The following is a 14,345-nucleotide window of genomic DNA, read 5'->3' as shown; positions in this document are numbered from 1 at the left end:
GGTGGCGCGCGGCAGAGGGCGGGGCAGAGGGCGGGGCTGGCCCCGCCTCCGTGAGAGGGCCAATGGGACGGCGCCTGCGGGCAGCGCGGGAGATTTGAACCAGGGCGGCGGTTGGGGCCTGGCAAGAGCGCTGTGCGGCGGCCGCCGCCATGGGGGTCTCCGGCAGTACCCCCGCCCGCAGCCAGCACTTGGCGCACGTCAGCGACCCGCGCTCCCCCAGCGCCGGCATCCTGCGCACCCCCATCGAGGTAGGCGCCCTCCCGCCGGCCGCCCCTGCCTCCCCCGGCGGCCCCCGACCCGACCCCTGCCCTCTCTGCAGGTGGTGAGCTCCCCTGTGTGCAGCCCTCAGCCCGGCCTCGCAGAGCTGGCGGCGAGCACCAGCCAGGACCGTGATCCGCGTTCGCCTACACCCGGTATCTTCCGCACGCCCATGAGAGCCGTGTCCAGCGGTGAGTGAGGCCGCAGCGGGAGGGCGGGAGGGTTGCCGGGCCCAGCGCATCATCCTGCTGTTCTTTCCCCGGCAGACAGCGTGGACCGCCTGGTGAAGCAGCTCAGCGAGGTCTTCGGAACCGGGGCCACGCCCCGGGAGCCGGCGCCGCCGGCAGCGGCTTATCCCGCCGAGGAGCCGGCCCGGCGGAGCCCTCCGGAAGTGGCCGCCTCGTCGGGAGAAGCAGAGGAGAGGCCGCCCTCTCCCAGCGCAGTTCCGGCTCGGCCAGCCCGCACCGCCGGCCCCGGCTTCTTCTCTGGTAATTGCTCGGTGTGGGGGAACACGGGTACGGCTCCGTGTCCCTGGGGAGCTGCATGGTCCCTAGTGTGAGCAGTTGGAGCTCTCAGCACCCCTGGTGCCCTTCTCCAGGCTGGCTTGCTTAGAGGCCTTATTCATTCTCCCCAGCTTGGCTGTCTCCCACTGCCTTAGGTAGTCTGGCCTCGGGTCTCTGCAGCTGGCAGTCCCTTGGGAACTGTTCTTTTCTCCAACTGGTTTCTGTCAGCAGCTGCAAAGATGTTTGCAGGCTAGTCAGAATCAAGAGGTAAATGTCAGCTCTTATCTCTGAAATAGCTTTGAAATTGTGGAGGTTCGTTCAGTGGGACCTTACAGTTTCTCCTTGGGAAGAGCTGGGGAGCAAGGGTGGTAATAAATACCTGAAGGCAGGGTATATGGAAGAGAGAACCAGGCTCTTCAGTAGTGCCTAGTCATAGGACCAGAGACAAGTGGAACACAGAAGACTCCTTCTGAGCATCAGGAAACGTTTTGTTTACTTTGGGATGACTGAGCTGTGGAGCAGGTTGCCTAGAGATATTTTGGAGTCTCCGTTCTTGAAGAGAGTCACAAGCCATTTGGACATGGTCCTGGGCAACTGGCTGTAGGTGTCCCTGCGGAAGCAGGGGTCTTGGACCATGTCTTCCAAGCTCCCTTCTAACATCAGCCTTTGTGTGATCCCTTTACATGGAAGTCCTTAGGTAATGGTTTCTGCACAGGCAGGAAAGATAGATCAGAAAGGTTGTGAAGCATTTAAAATACAGCCTTATCATGACAGACTGTTGTGTTTCCTTCTGTCACCAGGGAGCAAGCCTGTAAGATACAAGACCAACAACAAAATCCTAGCAACATCTGGTGGAACTGGCCGCTCTCCTCTCAGCATCCTACAAGATGATAATTCCCCCAATGCTCCTGCCCCTCGACAGGTAAAGCTTAATGGGCCCTACTGTGGGAGGGAGAATGGGCTGGGGGAAAAATCTCCAATCTGTCATTTTCTGTACTTTGTAGGGCCCCAGTTTGGAACTGTGGCCTTCTAGACCTGTAGAGCCTAGTGACTTCATGTGAGTCAGTCTTGTCCCTAGATGCCCTCTAGTCTTGTTCAATGTCTGTATCTGGCCTTGCCATGATATTGTCCATATCAGTGCATCCTTTCTCTTTAGGCTGTAGAAAGAAATCTATCACTTAAACACTGCCACAAGAGAGCCAAAGCTGAATGGCCTTAAAATGGGCTACATTTTCCACTGAGAACTAACTAACCTTCAATTAACTTGTGGTTTGTACTGTATTTTATTTCTCTAGGGTAAGAGGCACATACTGGGAGAGAGCCTTGGGGAAAAGAAGGAAGTGATGGTGGACCTGAGCAGGAGCCTTAAATCTGGAAACTGTGCTTGGAGTGACTTGAACAAAGAAAACCAACAGTGCCCTTTTGTGGAGAACTAGGCATTTCTTCTTCCAGGATCTTGCTGTAATTTGCTTCTATGTTTTGAGAGTCTTCTGGGGTGAGAAATTCTACAATAGACTGAAACTTCAGACTTGTGGTCACTTTTCTCACCTATCCCTGTTTGGGAAAGAGCACTCTTTCTTCCCTCCAAGCTTTGCACATCTTGTGTACAGTACCACCTTCAGCTCTTCTGTTGTATATCAGCTGTATTGACTTACTGCAGTGTTCTTATCTGTATTAAATAAATTTGTATTAAATCTTTGCTGACTCTACCTATGTCCTTATAGGACAGTAGGAGTTCCTTGGTTGCCCAGTGCAATGTTTCCTTTGAGGACAAAGACTCAGGAACAGCCTTGAACTCCAGGTTATATTAGCCCTGAACCTCATCTGTGTCCCTGCCTGTAGCACGCCAACATGGAGCTGTGCTGGGAAAGGTCTGACCATTAACCAGTATACTATAGAGTGAGCTGGGAAACTGCAGCTCTGTGTAAGTTACTAGTGTCACTTCTGGAGTTCTGCTGCTCCTACACTGGCCTGAAACTAATCTATACAGAGGACTATAGCCTACTGCAGGGATTTGGCTCACGATGGATTCAGAACAGGATCAGTTAATGTTATGGGTTAATATTTTGGCCTTCTGTAGATAAGTTGCTACACCTTCTTGACCTTCAGCTCTCCCTTTGGGACCCCAGGATGTTGGTGTGAGCCAACAAGTAGACTAGTGGCTGGTTGAACATGATGCCTGTCCCTGATAACAGAGCTTGTAACTACAAGGTGTGCAAGGATACATTTTCAGCTCTAGGGCAGCAATGTCGGGACTAACAGCCTCTTCTCAACTGAAAACATAGGTGAGGAATACCCACCCCTGGGCACTTTGAAGGAAGAGGAAGGCCTGGGGATGAGATGCTATCTGGATGGGGTCAGCAGACAGTATTTACAGAAAGAGGGTGATGTTTGCAGTAGCTCATTGCAGTGATGGTAAGAACACAGCCTGCTGTGCTTATGTGAACTTTCTTTATTTGCCTGGGCTATGGAGGTCTGTAACAGACTTGAAAACGGGTTGGTGGCTACTGGTTTGACAGGGTCACCACACAATGCAGGGATGAGGCAAAAAGAGAAGGAACAGCAAGAAGCAGACAATAAATAAGAATAAATATAATGATTCCCGGTATTCTATCAGGCCTGAGAGCTATCTCTCCCTCATTTATGCATAGATAAGATTTGAGCTAAGTCTTCCCCAATGGAAAATGAGCCCAATTTACACTAGCTTTTTGTCTGAGGTTGTATGATAGAATTCTCAAACCCAGTATGTCTCTGAGGTTGTCTGCAGGGATATAGGGCAGCTGCACAGACAAGCACAGGTAGAGTTGTCTGGGACAGGTGCTGGATGTGGGGCCCTCTGAAGGATGGCTGTTGATGCAGGTAGAGGTGTTTGAAGGAAGACGCAGGGTGTCTGAACTGTAATGTAAAGTCCTGAGATATAATGAACAGAGTTTTGCAGGTGTTCAAGCCTGCACAAGGCTGGAAGCTGCTGGGCCTGTTTAGAGGTGAAGAGAAGGGCCAGTGTGTGTTCCTGCTCCCCAGCTCCCCCTCCCCAAACTCTCCTTTCCCTTTCACTCTGGGAGACCCCTACAAGCGACCTGTGTCTAGAGACAAGCGGGAGTGATAGGTAGGCATTTCGTTGTGCTCAGCTGACAATGCTGTTTGCATGGGCTCTGGCTGTGGACCATGCTTCTGTTGCTCTTTCCCTCTCTGCTTCTGGCTTCAGTTCCAAATCTTGAGGAAGCTGTCCCAGGAGCCGGTGGCAACGGCCATGCCATCTGCTGTCACCCCCAAGCAGCTCACTCTGTTGTCATGGCCAGAAAGGATTCCTATGGGGGGAAAGAAGAGAGGTCAGGAAAAGGAATGGGGCCTGGGATTGATGAAAGTGATGACTGAGGACAACCTACACCCCTGTGTATAGTTACACAACGTGTTATGATCAGTATATGGCTAATAAGAACAAACATGCAGAAGAGCTTTTGTGCATGGCATGCAACCACCACCCACCCTTAGGACTGGCCAAAGAACAGTATTCTTGGGAAAGTCTGACTAGCAGAATCCTAATACAACTGCTTTCACCCTGGAGCAATGGTAGGACTAAGAAACAACGTGGCATCCTTGGTAAGTCTGAGAAATATCTATGCTATTTCTGCATAGGCTACATTGTAAGTATTCAGAGGCTAGGGGCCGCATCCGAAACAACATTGCACTTGGGAATATTCTATGCATGAGCATCCCAAAGGGGTTGGATGGAAGCTCGGGTCCATACTCAGCTCGGTGCCCTGCCATCAAGTGGTACTGTGAGTAGCTGGACCTGGCAAAAGGCAGAGGCTTGGAAAAGGTAGGAAATTCTACTGGTGCTTGTGAGCAGTTGTAGCTAATAGGAACCTTAATGCTCTTTTCCCCCTTGAAACAACATTGTTCCCATGCATGACTTACTTGCATTAAAGATAAGAGTTCTACACAAGAGAGCTGTATTAGTTATGGTGTGCTCCTTAAGTGTGAGGAAGCTTTGTGGGGTATCAGTCAGTGTAAGATGTGCTCCTTTTAGAAAAGATTAAGGCCTCTTCCTTGCCTTGGCAGGCACAGACAACCTTGCAGGGAATGAAAGGAGCACCCCCAGGAGCCACTCACCCACACGCTCTGCTTTCAGGGAGTCCCAGATGTTGCAGTTGAAGTCGTCATATCCAGCAAGCAAGAGGCGCCCGCTGCGGGAGAAGGCGACGGATGTGATCCCGCAGATGATGCTCTCATGAGAGTACACGATGAGCTCCTGGTCTGCCCGGAGGTCAAAGAGGCGGCAGGTGGCATCGTCAGAGCCCGTGCAGATGGCTTCACCGTTAGGGAAGAACTGAGGAGGGCACACACCAGGTTTTATTTAGGCTGTGCCTTACAGATTTCCTCACCTCTTCACCTCCCTGTTAACCACCATGAAGCCACAGAGGTAGGAAAACTCAGTGGGACAAAACACTGGAATGTAAAAGTTCAGTCTGCTGAATGGGGAGACCTTATCCTAAGATCTAGTAAAGCCATATCACCTTGTGAAAATAAATAACCTAGGGGCTAGAGCTGCTGCAAGACGCTATAGTCTTGAGGAAAGACACCAGTGTCTCTTTAACTCCAGCTGTTATTTTGGGGGTTAACAAGTGTCCACCCATGATTTGCCAGATGGGGTCTGACATGATTCAGAGCTACGAGAGCCTTCCTCTGATCCTCATACCCCAACCTTCTCATACACACTTCTGTGTCCTTGCTACGAGGAGCAAAGAAGGGCTTCTCAGTGGCAAGTATGGCAGAAAATTGTGTGGATGGCAGAGCAGCCATTGGAGAGGTGAGAAAAGCTGTACTAACCAAAGCCAGTGAAGGGTGGTTCGAGCAACAGACGTTGCAGGAAGCTGGCAGACTCATTTTGTTAGCCACATGGGATTAAGCTAACATGTTCCTTGTCCTGCTACCTCTAGGGCTCTGGCTTGAATCCTTTCCTCTGAGGGGGATACTTGCCCCCAAACATCTGTGCTGCTTCCTGTGAAGGTTTACTCTTCAGAAGACCTCCCCAGGAAGAGCCAGCCTCCAAACTTCAGTGAACTCAGGCTCTTCCTGCTTCAGTCTGTGTCATGGGGCCATGGAAGGTCTCCTGAGACCCTTGTTCCCTACACAACTATGACAGCTTCTTTCACCTTGTCCCAAGACCCCGTTTCAGAGCTGGTGTATTTTCCTTGCCTCCCCAGCACTGTGCAGCCAGCATACGTACACAGATGGCGTTGATATCAGACTCGTGCCCTGAGAAGGTCTGGCGGCAGGTGCCCTCTCGCACGTCCCACAGTTTGGCTGTAGCATCGCAAGCCCCAGAGATGAAGAGTTTGAAGTCTGGGGAGACGGCCAAGCTCATGCAGTCACCGGTGTGACCCAGGAACACCGTCTTCTGCTGCCCTGTCTCAATGTCCCAGAGCGCGCTGCGGGAGAAGAGAGAGGTTAGCAGAGCTGTCCCAGGCAGAACAGGGCTACAAATGGGCTAAAGAGCTGCCACTCACAGAGAGAAGGAGGGCAGCCATGGGTCTGGCTAAGCATGGGAAAATGAGGGTATCCCTGGAGTCAGCTGTATACGACAGGAGGTGTCTTCACAGCTGTTACTACTCACACCTTTGCCAAAGCAGAGTTAGACTAAGGCTGGGGGTGTGTGAGATTTGACCCTATAACCATAACTGCAACAGTTGAAGGAAATATTGAGAGAAGGTCAAGAAGACCCCACAGGCAAGCAGGTGACAAAGGTCTGCTGTATCCACACTCATAGGATGCATGGGCCATGTTTGCTGGGATCCCATGCTGCAGCCAGGCAAACAAGCTCAGTGTAACCTTGATCTCTGCTGGAAATGCTACATCCTGTCTCATCCTCAGTCAAGAGGTTCTTCCACATAAACTGATCGTGTTTTCTGTCATGACAGTCTGCTTTGTGAGAGCTGACGACATGCTCCTTACTGCTTCATCAAGTAGACCTGCATTTTGACATGTCGTCCACTGGGATAAGAAGCGTGTGTTCTGGAGGAAGAATGAATATGGCTTCCCAAGGTGCTTTTTGTGGCCTCCATGTGTAGGAGGAATTAGTCCTTAGTGGACTGCTATAGAACTAAAGTACTGCACTGGCCTCTTGGCACCAGCGATCACATCACTGGGATGCAGATGCAGAAGGTAACACTCACCATGTGGTATCTCCAGAGCTAGTCACAATGTTGTTGTCATCAAGAAATCGGCAGCAGGAGAGGTAACCTGGGAGGGAGGTGGGAACAAGCAAATATGAGAAATGGGGCAGGGCTACAGGAGTAAGGTTTGGAAGCGGAGGGCACCCAGGCTGCAGGCAGGCAGGGAGCACACACACCTGTATGGGCTGAGAGCTCCCTGCTCACTTTGACGTTGCCTTCACGAGTCTTGAGGCTGTAGATGGAGCACATGTTGTCAAGGCCTCCACAGGCCACAAAATTGCCCGAGGGAGCATAGGCACAGGTCATGACCCAGGAAGAACGCAAAGGGATGGCATGAACCTGGGAGGACAAGAAACCATGTCAGGCTTCTGGCAGCAGAGAGGGCAGGACAAGGGCATTAGCTCCAAGGGGACCCACTTCAGCATCCTGGTTTGCTGCAGCCATCTGACTCCTACCTTGTTAGTTGTGTATGTGTCCCACACGATCAGTTTCCCATCTTGTGAGGCACTGACCAGAAGTCTGTAAGAGAGAAACAAGATCCTGTTAGTAGATCTCTTCCCATCAGAGCCTTCTTGCCCTTCACACCCATGTGCTGCCCTGCATGTCTCTCACTTGGAGTCTGTGGACCAGTGCATGGCGTAGATCTTGGCCAGGTGCCCACGCAGGGTTCTTCGGGTCCGCATCTGGATGCGGCCAACAACCTCCACACCGGACACGATCTGAGGAAACAGGGGGAGAGGAAGCATTCACCTGGGACTTGCAGGAGCTGTATTCTTCCCACATCGCTGCCTCCTAACTCCATTCCCAGCTGGAGAGAGTCCCCCTTGGAGTGGTGCTGGCTGACACCACGACACCCCCATGCGCCTGGCCAGCTCTGTCCTTACCTGAGCAAGCGTTGTGTCTGCACAGGCTTTCCGGGCATCCTGGAGAAGAGACAAGAGCAGAGGGTTAGGAAAGAAGCCGTGTGATGACAGCAATGTGGAATGTAGGGGCATGGCATAGGGAATGCTACAAGAAGGAACTGCGGCTTTGCTGTGTTTTGACTGTGGCCAGCACAGGGAGATCCTGGTCTGTGACCAGAGCACCTTGGCAGCAGTCAAACATCAGAAGGGTGAGCCAAAAGCTGCTCAGCATCTGGTGCCCCAATGGGCACCCTTTCCATGGGTCCTCCCAGCTGGCAGAACAGAGGTCCTGAGGACACACTACACTCTGGCCCTGTGCAGACACAACTCTGGTAGCTACTTCTTTCTCATTATTGTAGTGTCCCTTCTTCATTCCTTTCCTTTCCCTTTCTTCCCCCAACCATACTATGATGATCTCTACCAGCACTTAAAGATCTGTGCAGAACTGCAGGGGCTCAAGTATGTAGATGGAGAAAGCTCAACCCCACATTGTGGCTGAGGAGGACAACGCGGACAGGGGGTAGACACCCTCTTAGCAGTTTCATGACTGTTGCCAACGTTACCGCAATCTGCTTCTTCAGCTGCTCAGCCTCCTGCTTCATCTGTTCCATTTCCCCCATCTTTCTGACCTAGAGGTGGCTCTTCCTTGTGCGGCAACCTTGATTCTGGGGAGAGAAATCCAGGGAGAGAGGTGTGAAATAGAAAGGGCACTGATGTGACTGCTCAGTTATGCAAATATAGGCACCTCTAATAAAAGCTGTGCAGCCATTTCTTGCCTGACTGCTTGGTAATGTGCTGTAGCTTGTCAAAGCCTTTAGCAAGACTATACTTGGCCTGATCAAAGGTCCGTTTGGTCTGGTATCCTGCTTACGAATATACTGAGAAGCTGAAGACCTCTAGAGCTTCTGACGGGGGTTCTGGAAACACTTGTGCCCTCACCTCTTTGTTTTTAATCTTTCCATCCCAAGCCCTGTCAAGTTCTGGGTCTGCCTCATTGCCTTCTTCGGGTCCGTGGCCAAGCTGTCCCCCTCAGATCCAGGAGGAGGAGCCCCATGGCTGTCTCAGATCATTTGTCCTAGGCAAAAGCATCACCAGGCTGTGCCCACCTGGGGGGTGATCTTTGACCATCAAGGGAAAAGGATCTGTAAGGACCTACATAAGTAGATAGTGGTATTTCTCCTACTTTCCTAGCCCCAGCCTTTCATTGATGTTCAAAGCTAGAGGCAGCATTAGTTGAAAATCCTCGATGGAATTTTCTTCTATTCATTTGTCCGCACAATTTTTGTGCCTATGTCAAAGTTTAGCATCCTCTGTACCCTCAGGCTCTGCAAAGAAGATCTGTTCTGTTACTCCGCAAAGGCACTAGTTCCACTTGGTGGTCCCTAGCTTTTGAGTTGGAAGAATCAGCAAATATAACTAGTCTCTATTCACCCCAGTATCACTTGGTATTTTACAGGTCTTTGTCATATCTGTCTTCATCCATCTCTTTTCCAGACTGCAGAGCACACTTAGTCATTCCTCCCATGTAAGTCACTGCATTCCACTACCTCTGTTGTTCTCTAGGCCCTTTCAGGTTGTTTACAGAGTGTAGGTGATCTGCTTTTGAAGAGAGCAGTGAACCAGAACTGCAATCCATATCCAAGATCCATGCGCACGCAGCAGCTCTGTCCTCTTTTGTGTGCACTTAAATCTTCCCCAGTGATTCCAGCATCTCCCACTCTTGTAGCCAAATTGGGTCTTTAATTGCTTCGATCTTTCTCCTGGGTAGGTGCGAGTGTCCAGAAATGCTCTACATGTTGTTCGCCATTAGAACCAGTGCTTTGCCCCAAGGCCAATCTCCTAATCCATGTGGGTCACACCACCTCCATCCCCCTCTGGCCTGCTGTGTGAAGGCCTCATTTCTTCCAGCCAACAGGGTTTTGGGTCCTGCCAGGCCAGGCTGCACTCTTGCTGAGGGCAAGCTCATGCAGGTATCTCCCAGGTCCCACCTTTGCTTGCTACTTCATAGAGCTCTCCGAGTTCCCCTCCAGAATCCCTTCCCCTAATGTCTCCGTGGCTTTGCTTTATTCCTCCAGGCAGAGTAAGTTTCTGCTTGGTCAATGCCTCCTGCAGCATGGTTTTGACTTTGGGAAATACAGGGGGATACAGGTTTCCCCTAGCTCCTGGAAGGCTCCTGGAAAGCATGATCCTACCCCAGGAGGGAAGCTATTTCAGGCTATATTTGCAGAGAAAGGCTTGCACCTGCTGTCCTCAAGCCTGAACAGAGCCATAGCACCGCTGCCTGCCCCCTGCCCATGCACTGGATGTGGCTGCTGGCCCCAATACATGGCGAGGGAGCAGAAGAGGAGCCCAGGGCTGCAGTCCGAGCCCAGAGGCACGTGCCTCAGCCACACTGAAGGATGGGGACTGACCAGCACATGAGCTGTGCCCTCTTCACTGTTGTTTTTCTCTCTCCTTTAGACAGAACAGTGATGAGGGAACAGCAAGGATGCAGGGATGCACCTGGTCGAGCGATGCTGGACATAGAAGCTCACCCCCATGCACTTACCCTTTGGGAAGGAGCTGGGCACCCCACACCACCTCTCAGCTAAGTGACAGACTGGTGAGATGCTGGAGAAGGCCTTTCAGCTTTCAGAAGGCCTTCTGGAAGGAAGCATCCTCCTTATCTTGTGGTGTTTGCCCCTCAGTTTCAGTGTACAGTCAAGCTGCAAAAACTGCATCCAGCTCTGGTCACTGCCTACCAACACACCAAGTGGCAAACCTGAACTTCCAGTCACCCTGTGAAGAACAGCCCTACCACCGTGGTTCACTCCTTCCCCTTTCTCTGTTTTCCCTCCATCAGCCCTAAGCACTGCACTGCCTTTTCTTGCTGGGGACATCTCTTCCCCCTGTCTCCTCTCAGTCTCAACTGCTTGGTCTACAAGCTCTCCAGGCTGTTACTTCACACACCTTTGGCCATCTGAGATTATTGTCCATCCACCTGCCCTAACTTGTCTTTGTGCACTTCTGGTTTTGCCCACCCAGGCCTGCATGGAGAGAGGAGCCTTGTTTTCCTTCCAACTTGTGCCCCACGTGAAGCTGGCTGCACTTTCTCCCCATGGCACATCGGAACCCCAGCCTTCTTCGCTTCTCTCCTCTTTTACCATGCTCTTCCCCTCTTTCTCAACTCTGGCACTACCATGGGAGCACCAGTTCACAGGCTCCTGCTCTGTGAAGATGCACAACGAGACAAGGTTTTTTTTTGAGCTGGTAGACAGGTAAAAGGGTAGGGGCGTGATGTTGAGGGTGGATAAAAAGGGCTAAATATAGAGAAGGTGCAGCTCAGGTTCAGGACTCTGTCCGAACCTTTAAATCCCTCTGGGGGAACACTCTAAATGAAGTTGGGAATTGTTCTCAGCCTCACAAGGACAAGGAGCCACAGATGAGCGATAATAATAGTTCCAGCTTTGCCTGTCTCCTCCAGCCATTACATCCCACTGCAGGTTGTGAAGAGTGAGTTACCTGGTCCTCAGCTGCCTCCCAGGAGCACCATGGCGGGGGAGCGAAACAGCAGCTCCTCGTGGTCATGTACGTTTAGGACAGGAAATGGGAGAACCAAATAGGGGAAGAACAGAGGAAAGAGGAATGGAGCTTGGAGTCAAGCCAAGGCATGTTCCTGCCATGACCAGTGGGACCCTAGGGATGCACATTTGTTTCGGATCCGCAGCTCAGCTCATGGTCTCTCATGGTAGCTGCCCAGGCTGGTTTTAATGGGAAAGGCTTCCAAACAGTGCATACTTGATGCTTTCTCAAAGTCAGGGCTCTTGCATGCAGATGCTAAGCAGTAGAGGAAACCAAGTCCTTAGGTACCTTTGGAAAAGCAATTCGTCACCATTTGCATTGCAAAGAGCTACTGCCAGGAGGATCTTTGCACCAGCACTGGTCCAGAGTCAGTTCAAGCCAGCCCTCTTCTGAGCTCTGCCTTGGCTGTGCTCATCCAGTTCACAGTTCTTGGCTTTAGACACCACGTTTAATTCTTCTGCTCTCTGACACGACAGTCCTTTCCCCTCCTGCCTTCCCTGACACGCTTGCTGGAGGCATCTGCTGTAGTGCTCCTGTCTGTGAGCAGCCAGACCCATCCTGAGCCCTTGGGTGTCTGCTTGTAGCAGACCAAATGCCTCTACTATGCTCTAAGAATGATAGAGACCCAGAATCATTCACCTTTTGCTGCCATACCATGACATCCCAGGACAGTGGCTGCATCCCTTGCACCATGCCATGGCTGGGGCCCAGCCTGCATCCCAGGGGCTGTCCTACTGAGCCACCTGCATCACTCTTGTGGGGATCAGGGCACAAATGATGGGTGGGGGAAAGGGGAGGTGAATCTCCTTGTTTCCTATGCTCCAGGCAGCTTTCCCCTCCCTGGGGAGGGAGTGGTCCCTCTTCAGGAGGACTGTAGTTAGAAAAGGTGCAGGAGGGAGGACTGAATATTAATAGGCAGCAGTCCTGGGTCTCTGTGTAATCCCTAGCTGGACTTTGCATGCTTGCCCTGGTGACCCTGGGCTCCTTGCAGAGCCGGATACGGAGATGATCCCTCTCACCTGCGATGGAGATCAAAGGCCAGGGTAAAATTACCCTGCTCTGCTCCTTACTTTCTGAGGGCTCCTTCTCCATCTATAAAAGCAGTTAGCTGCAAAGAGGTGTGCACAGTGGTGCACCACGAGTGCAGGACTGTGTGCCATAGTGAGTACCAGATCCCTCAGAGGAAGTGTAACCCCCCTGTTCCAGTCCAGAAACTGGTGAGATTCACCTGCCAAGGGGAGAACAAGCAACCCCATCCCGGTGCAAAACCCTTCATCATTGTAAAGACATCTGAGTGCTAACCTAAATCCCTTCCCCACCATCATCTTCCCTCCCACATCCTCTGATGGAATCAGCCCTTGTACAAAGACTCCCTACAAAACCACACCAAGAAACTCAGGCTCCCAAATGCCAGGCTCACCAAGGTGACCTCAGGCATCACAAGAAGGCAGCATCCTTACCGGGATCTGTAGAGCGAGGTTAAGTTGTGGTTCCCCCTGGATGGGACCCTCACGGCCTCTTTCCCCTGCTGAGACACGGCTCCCTGCCAGGGAGAAGCCCCTTGTCACTGTGCGGTGTCCACTCGGTCCAGCACGTCCGCACAGCGAGTCCCTTGCTCCCGCTCTGCTCCTCAGCCCCTCCAGGGACTGATCTCCCCATGGGAAGGCTGTGGACGGGAGGGGTTGGGGGAGGGCTGATTCCAGGAGCAGCGTCAGGCAAATTAAATCAGACACCAGAGACTTGGGGAAATCGGATTGGGACGTAATGCAAAGCAGGTGGGATGGGGAGGGGTGAAAAGAGAGAGTAGCACGCTGCTCCTGAAGGGAAAGAAGCCATCATGGGCGCGTTGGGCTCCTTCTGCTCATATCAGCAACTAATGAAGTGCAGATTAGCCAGAACAGGCCAGGATTAACCAGCCACTGGGGCAGGGCTTGCTGCACCTCACAGTGCACAGGAATTCCCCTTTTCCCAGGGACAGGGTGCCACCACTCATGTGCTGGGTATGTTGGGAAGAGGGATGGTGCCACCTACAGTGGCCTTGCAAAGGGAAAACCAATGGCAGCGCCAGGCTCACCCCCTCTCTGGGCAGCAAACTGGGCTCTGTATGGGGGAACCAGAACTGGGCATAAGGGTTAGGGGTGGCAGAAGATTTGGTGGCATGCCTTTTGGCAGCCACTTTAGTGGGATGCTGCGAGGGGATTATCTTGGCCTCAATCTCTTTTAATCTCTCCCACGGCTTTGGCCCAAACCCGAGATAAATACCTTTTAACGGATCTCATCTGACGTCAGGAGGCCATCAGTCTAATCACCCAAGCCAACTTTGGGCAAAGCAAGCCAGAGATGTGGATATTGGCCCCTCACCCCCAACATGTCCTCATCAAGCCAGGAACTAGCCAGCACCCCTACATGGATCATAGGGCGGTTGTGTGAGTGCACTGATGTGCTGGACCTATCGCCAGGGAAAGGGCAATTGAAACACACACATCAAACTGTCTTTTTCCTGTTACCCTGGGGAGGATGGAGGCACAGGGGTTGCTGGTGCAGGTTTCCCAAGCTTGTGTGTTAAGGAAGTGTGGGGATTCAGGCTGAGGAAAGTCTTCCCTTACCATGGAGCAGAGGCCCTGTGCCAACTGCCATGAGGGATCACCCACCCAGCTCTTACATCACTGGCCCTGGCCCTAAAGATTTATTCCAGCTGAACTTTAGGCAAGGTCTCCACGCACAAGTCTCATCAAGGCCTCATCATGTCATGACCACAGATTGATCTCTGCCTCTAACGCTTCCCAAGAAAAGGGTCACTGCTCTTTTTGATAGTCCATACCCACCACATTCAATTCCTGTTTTGCTGCAATATAATCCCATCTCAGGACACTAATCCCTGGGCTGTGACAGCAGATTGTATTTGTATCAGGGTGAAACTGCTAAACAAAGTATCTCCTTTGCTT

At 51.9% G+C, this 14,345-nt stretch overlaps 3 protein-coding genes across 3 annotated transcripts in view; 1 reads left to right on the top strand and 2 right to left on the bottom strand.

Annotated features, from left to right (window-relative positions):
* The window catches only part of TPI1 (triosephosphate isomerase 1), a 43,281-nt gene that overhangs the window by 17,397 nt on the left and 11,539 nt on the right, over nt 1–14,345 (bottom strand). The window lies entirely within an intron of this gene.
* On the top strand, nt 110–2,458 carry CDCA3 (cell division cycle associated 3). Its single transcript, XM_062617790.1, has 5 exons — nt 110–248; nt 320–449; nt 525–746; nt 1,562–1,683; nt 2,057–2,458. Exons 1-5 carry the CDS (start codon nt 150–152, stop codon nt 2,195–2,197), a joined length of 714 nt encoding a protein of 237 aa, XP_062473774.1. The 5' UTR covers nt 110–149; the 3' UTR covers nt 2,198–2,458.
* GNB3 (G protein subunit beta 3) lies at nt 2,918–9,350 on the bottom strand. The gene is made up of 9 exons (XM_062617776.1): nt 8,403–9,350; nt 7,822–7,860; nt 7,550–7,656; nt 7,393–7,456; nt 7,114–7,276; nt 6,938–7,004; nt 5,992–6,193; nt 4,875–5,091; nt 2,918–4,069 (listed from the first exon to the last, which is right to left on the bottom strand). The coding sequence occupies exons 1-9, from the start codon at nt 8,457–8,459 to the stop codon at nt 3,963–3,965; spliced, it is 1,023 nt and encodes a 340-aa protein (XP_062473760.1). The 5' UTR covers nt 8,460–9,350; the 3' UTR covers nt 2,918–3,962.

This window comes from Pezoporus occidentalis, unplaced genomic scaffold (genome assembly GCF_034315485.1).
Source record: "Pezoporus occidentalis ecotype Australia unplaced genomic scaffold, CSIRO_AGI_Poc_V1 ctg104, whole genome shotgun sequence".
Classification (NCBI taxonomy): Eukaryota; Metazoa; Chordata; class Aves; order Psittaciformes; family Psittacidae; genus Pezoporus; species Pezoporus occidentalis.
Note: the sequence above shows the minus strand (reverse complement) of the source record. Positions and strands in the feature narration are given on the sequence as shown.

Bases quoted from the DNA above. Each gene is read 5' to 3' on its own strand.
- CDCA3 (XM_062617790.1), top strand. From the start codon at position 150: ATGGGGGTCTCCGGCAGTACCCCCGCCCGCAGCCAGCACTTGGCGCAC. The intron at 249-319 runs GTAGGCGCCCTC...CCCTCTCTGCAG, and splicing joins TCCTGCGCACCCCCATCGAG to GTGGTGAGCTCCCCTGTGTG. The intron at 747-1,561 runs GTAATTGCTCGG...TTCTGTCACCAG, and splicing joins CGGCCCCGGCTTCTTCTCTG to GGAGCAAGCCTGTAAGATAC.
- GNB3 (XM_062617776.1), bottom strand. From the start codon at position 8,459: ATGGGGGAAATGGAACAGATGAAGCAGGAGGCTGAGCAGCTGAAGAAG. The intron at 7,657-7,821 runs GTAAGGACAGAG...CTGTTTCCTCAG, and splicing joins CAGACACAACGCTTGCTCAG to ATCGTGTCCGGTGTGGAGGT. The intron at 6,194-6,937 runs GTGAGTGTTACC...CTTCTCCCGCAG, and splicing joins AGCTCTGGAGATACCACATG to CGCGCTCTGGGACATTGAGA.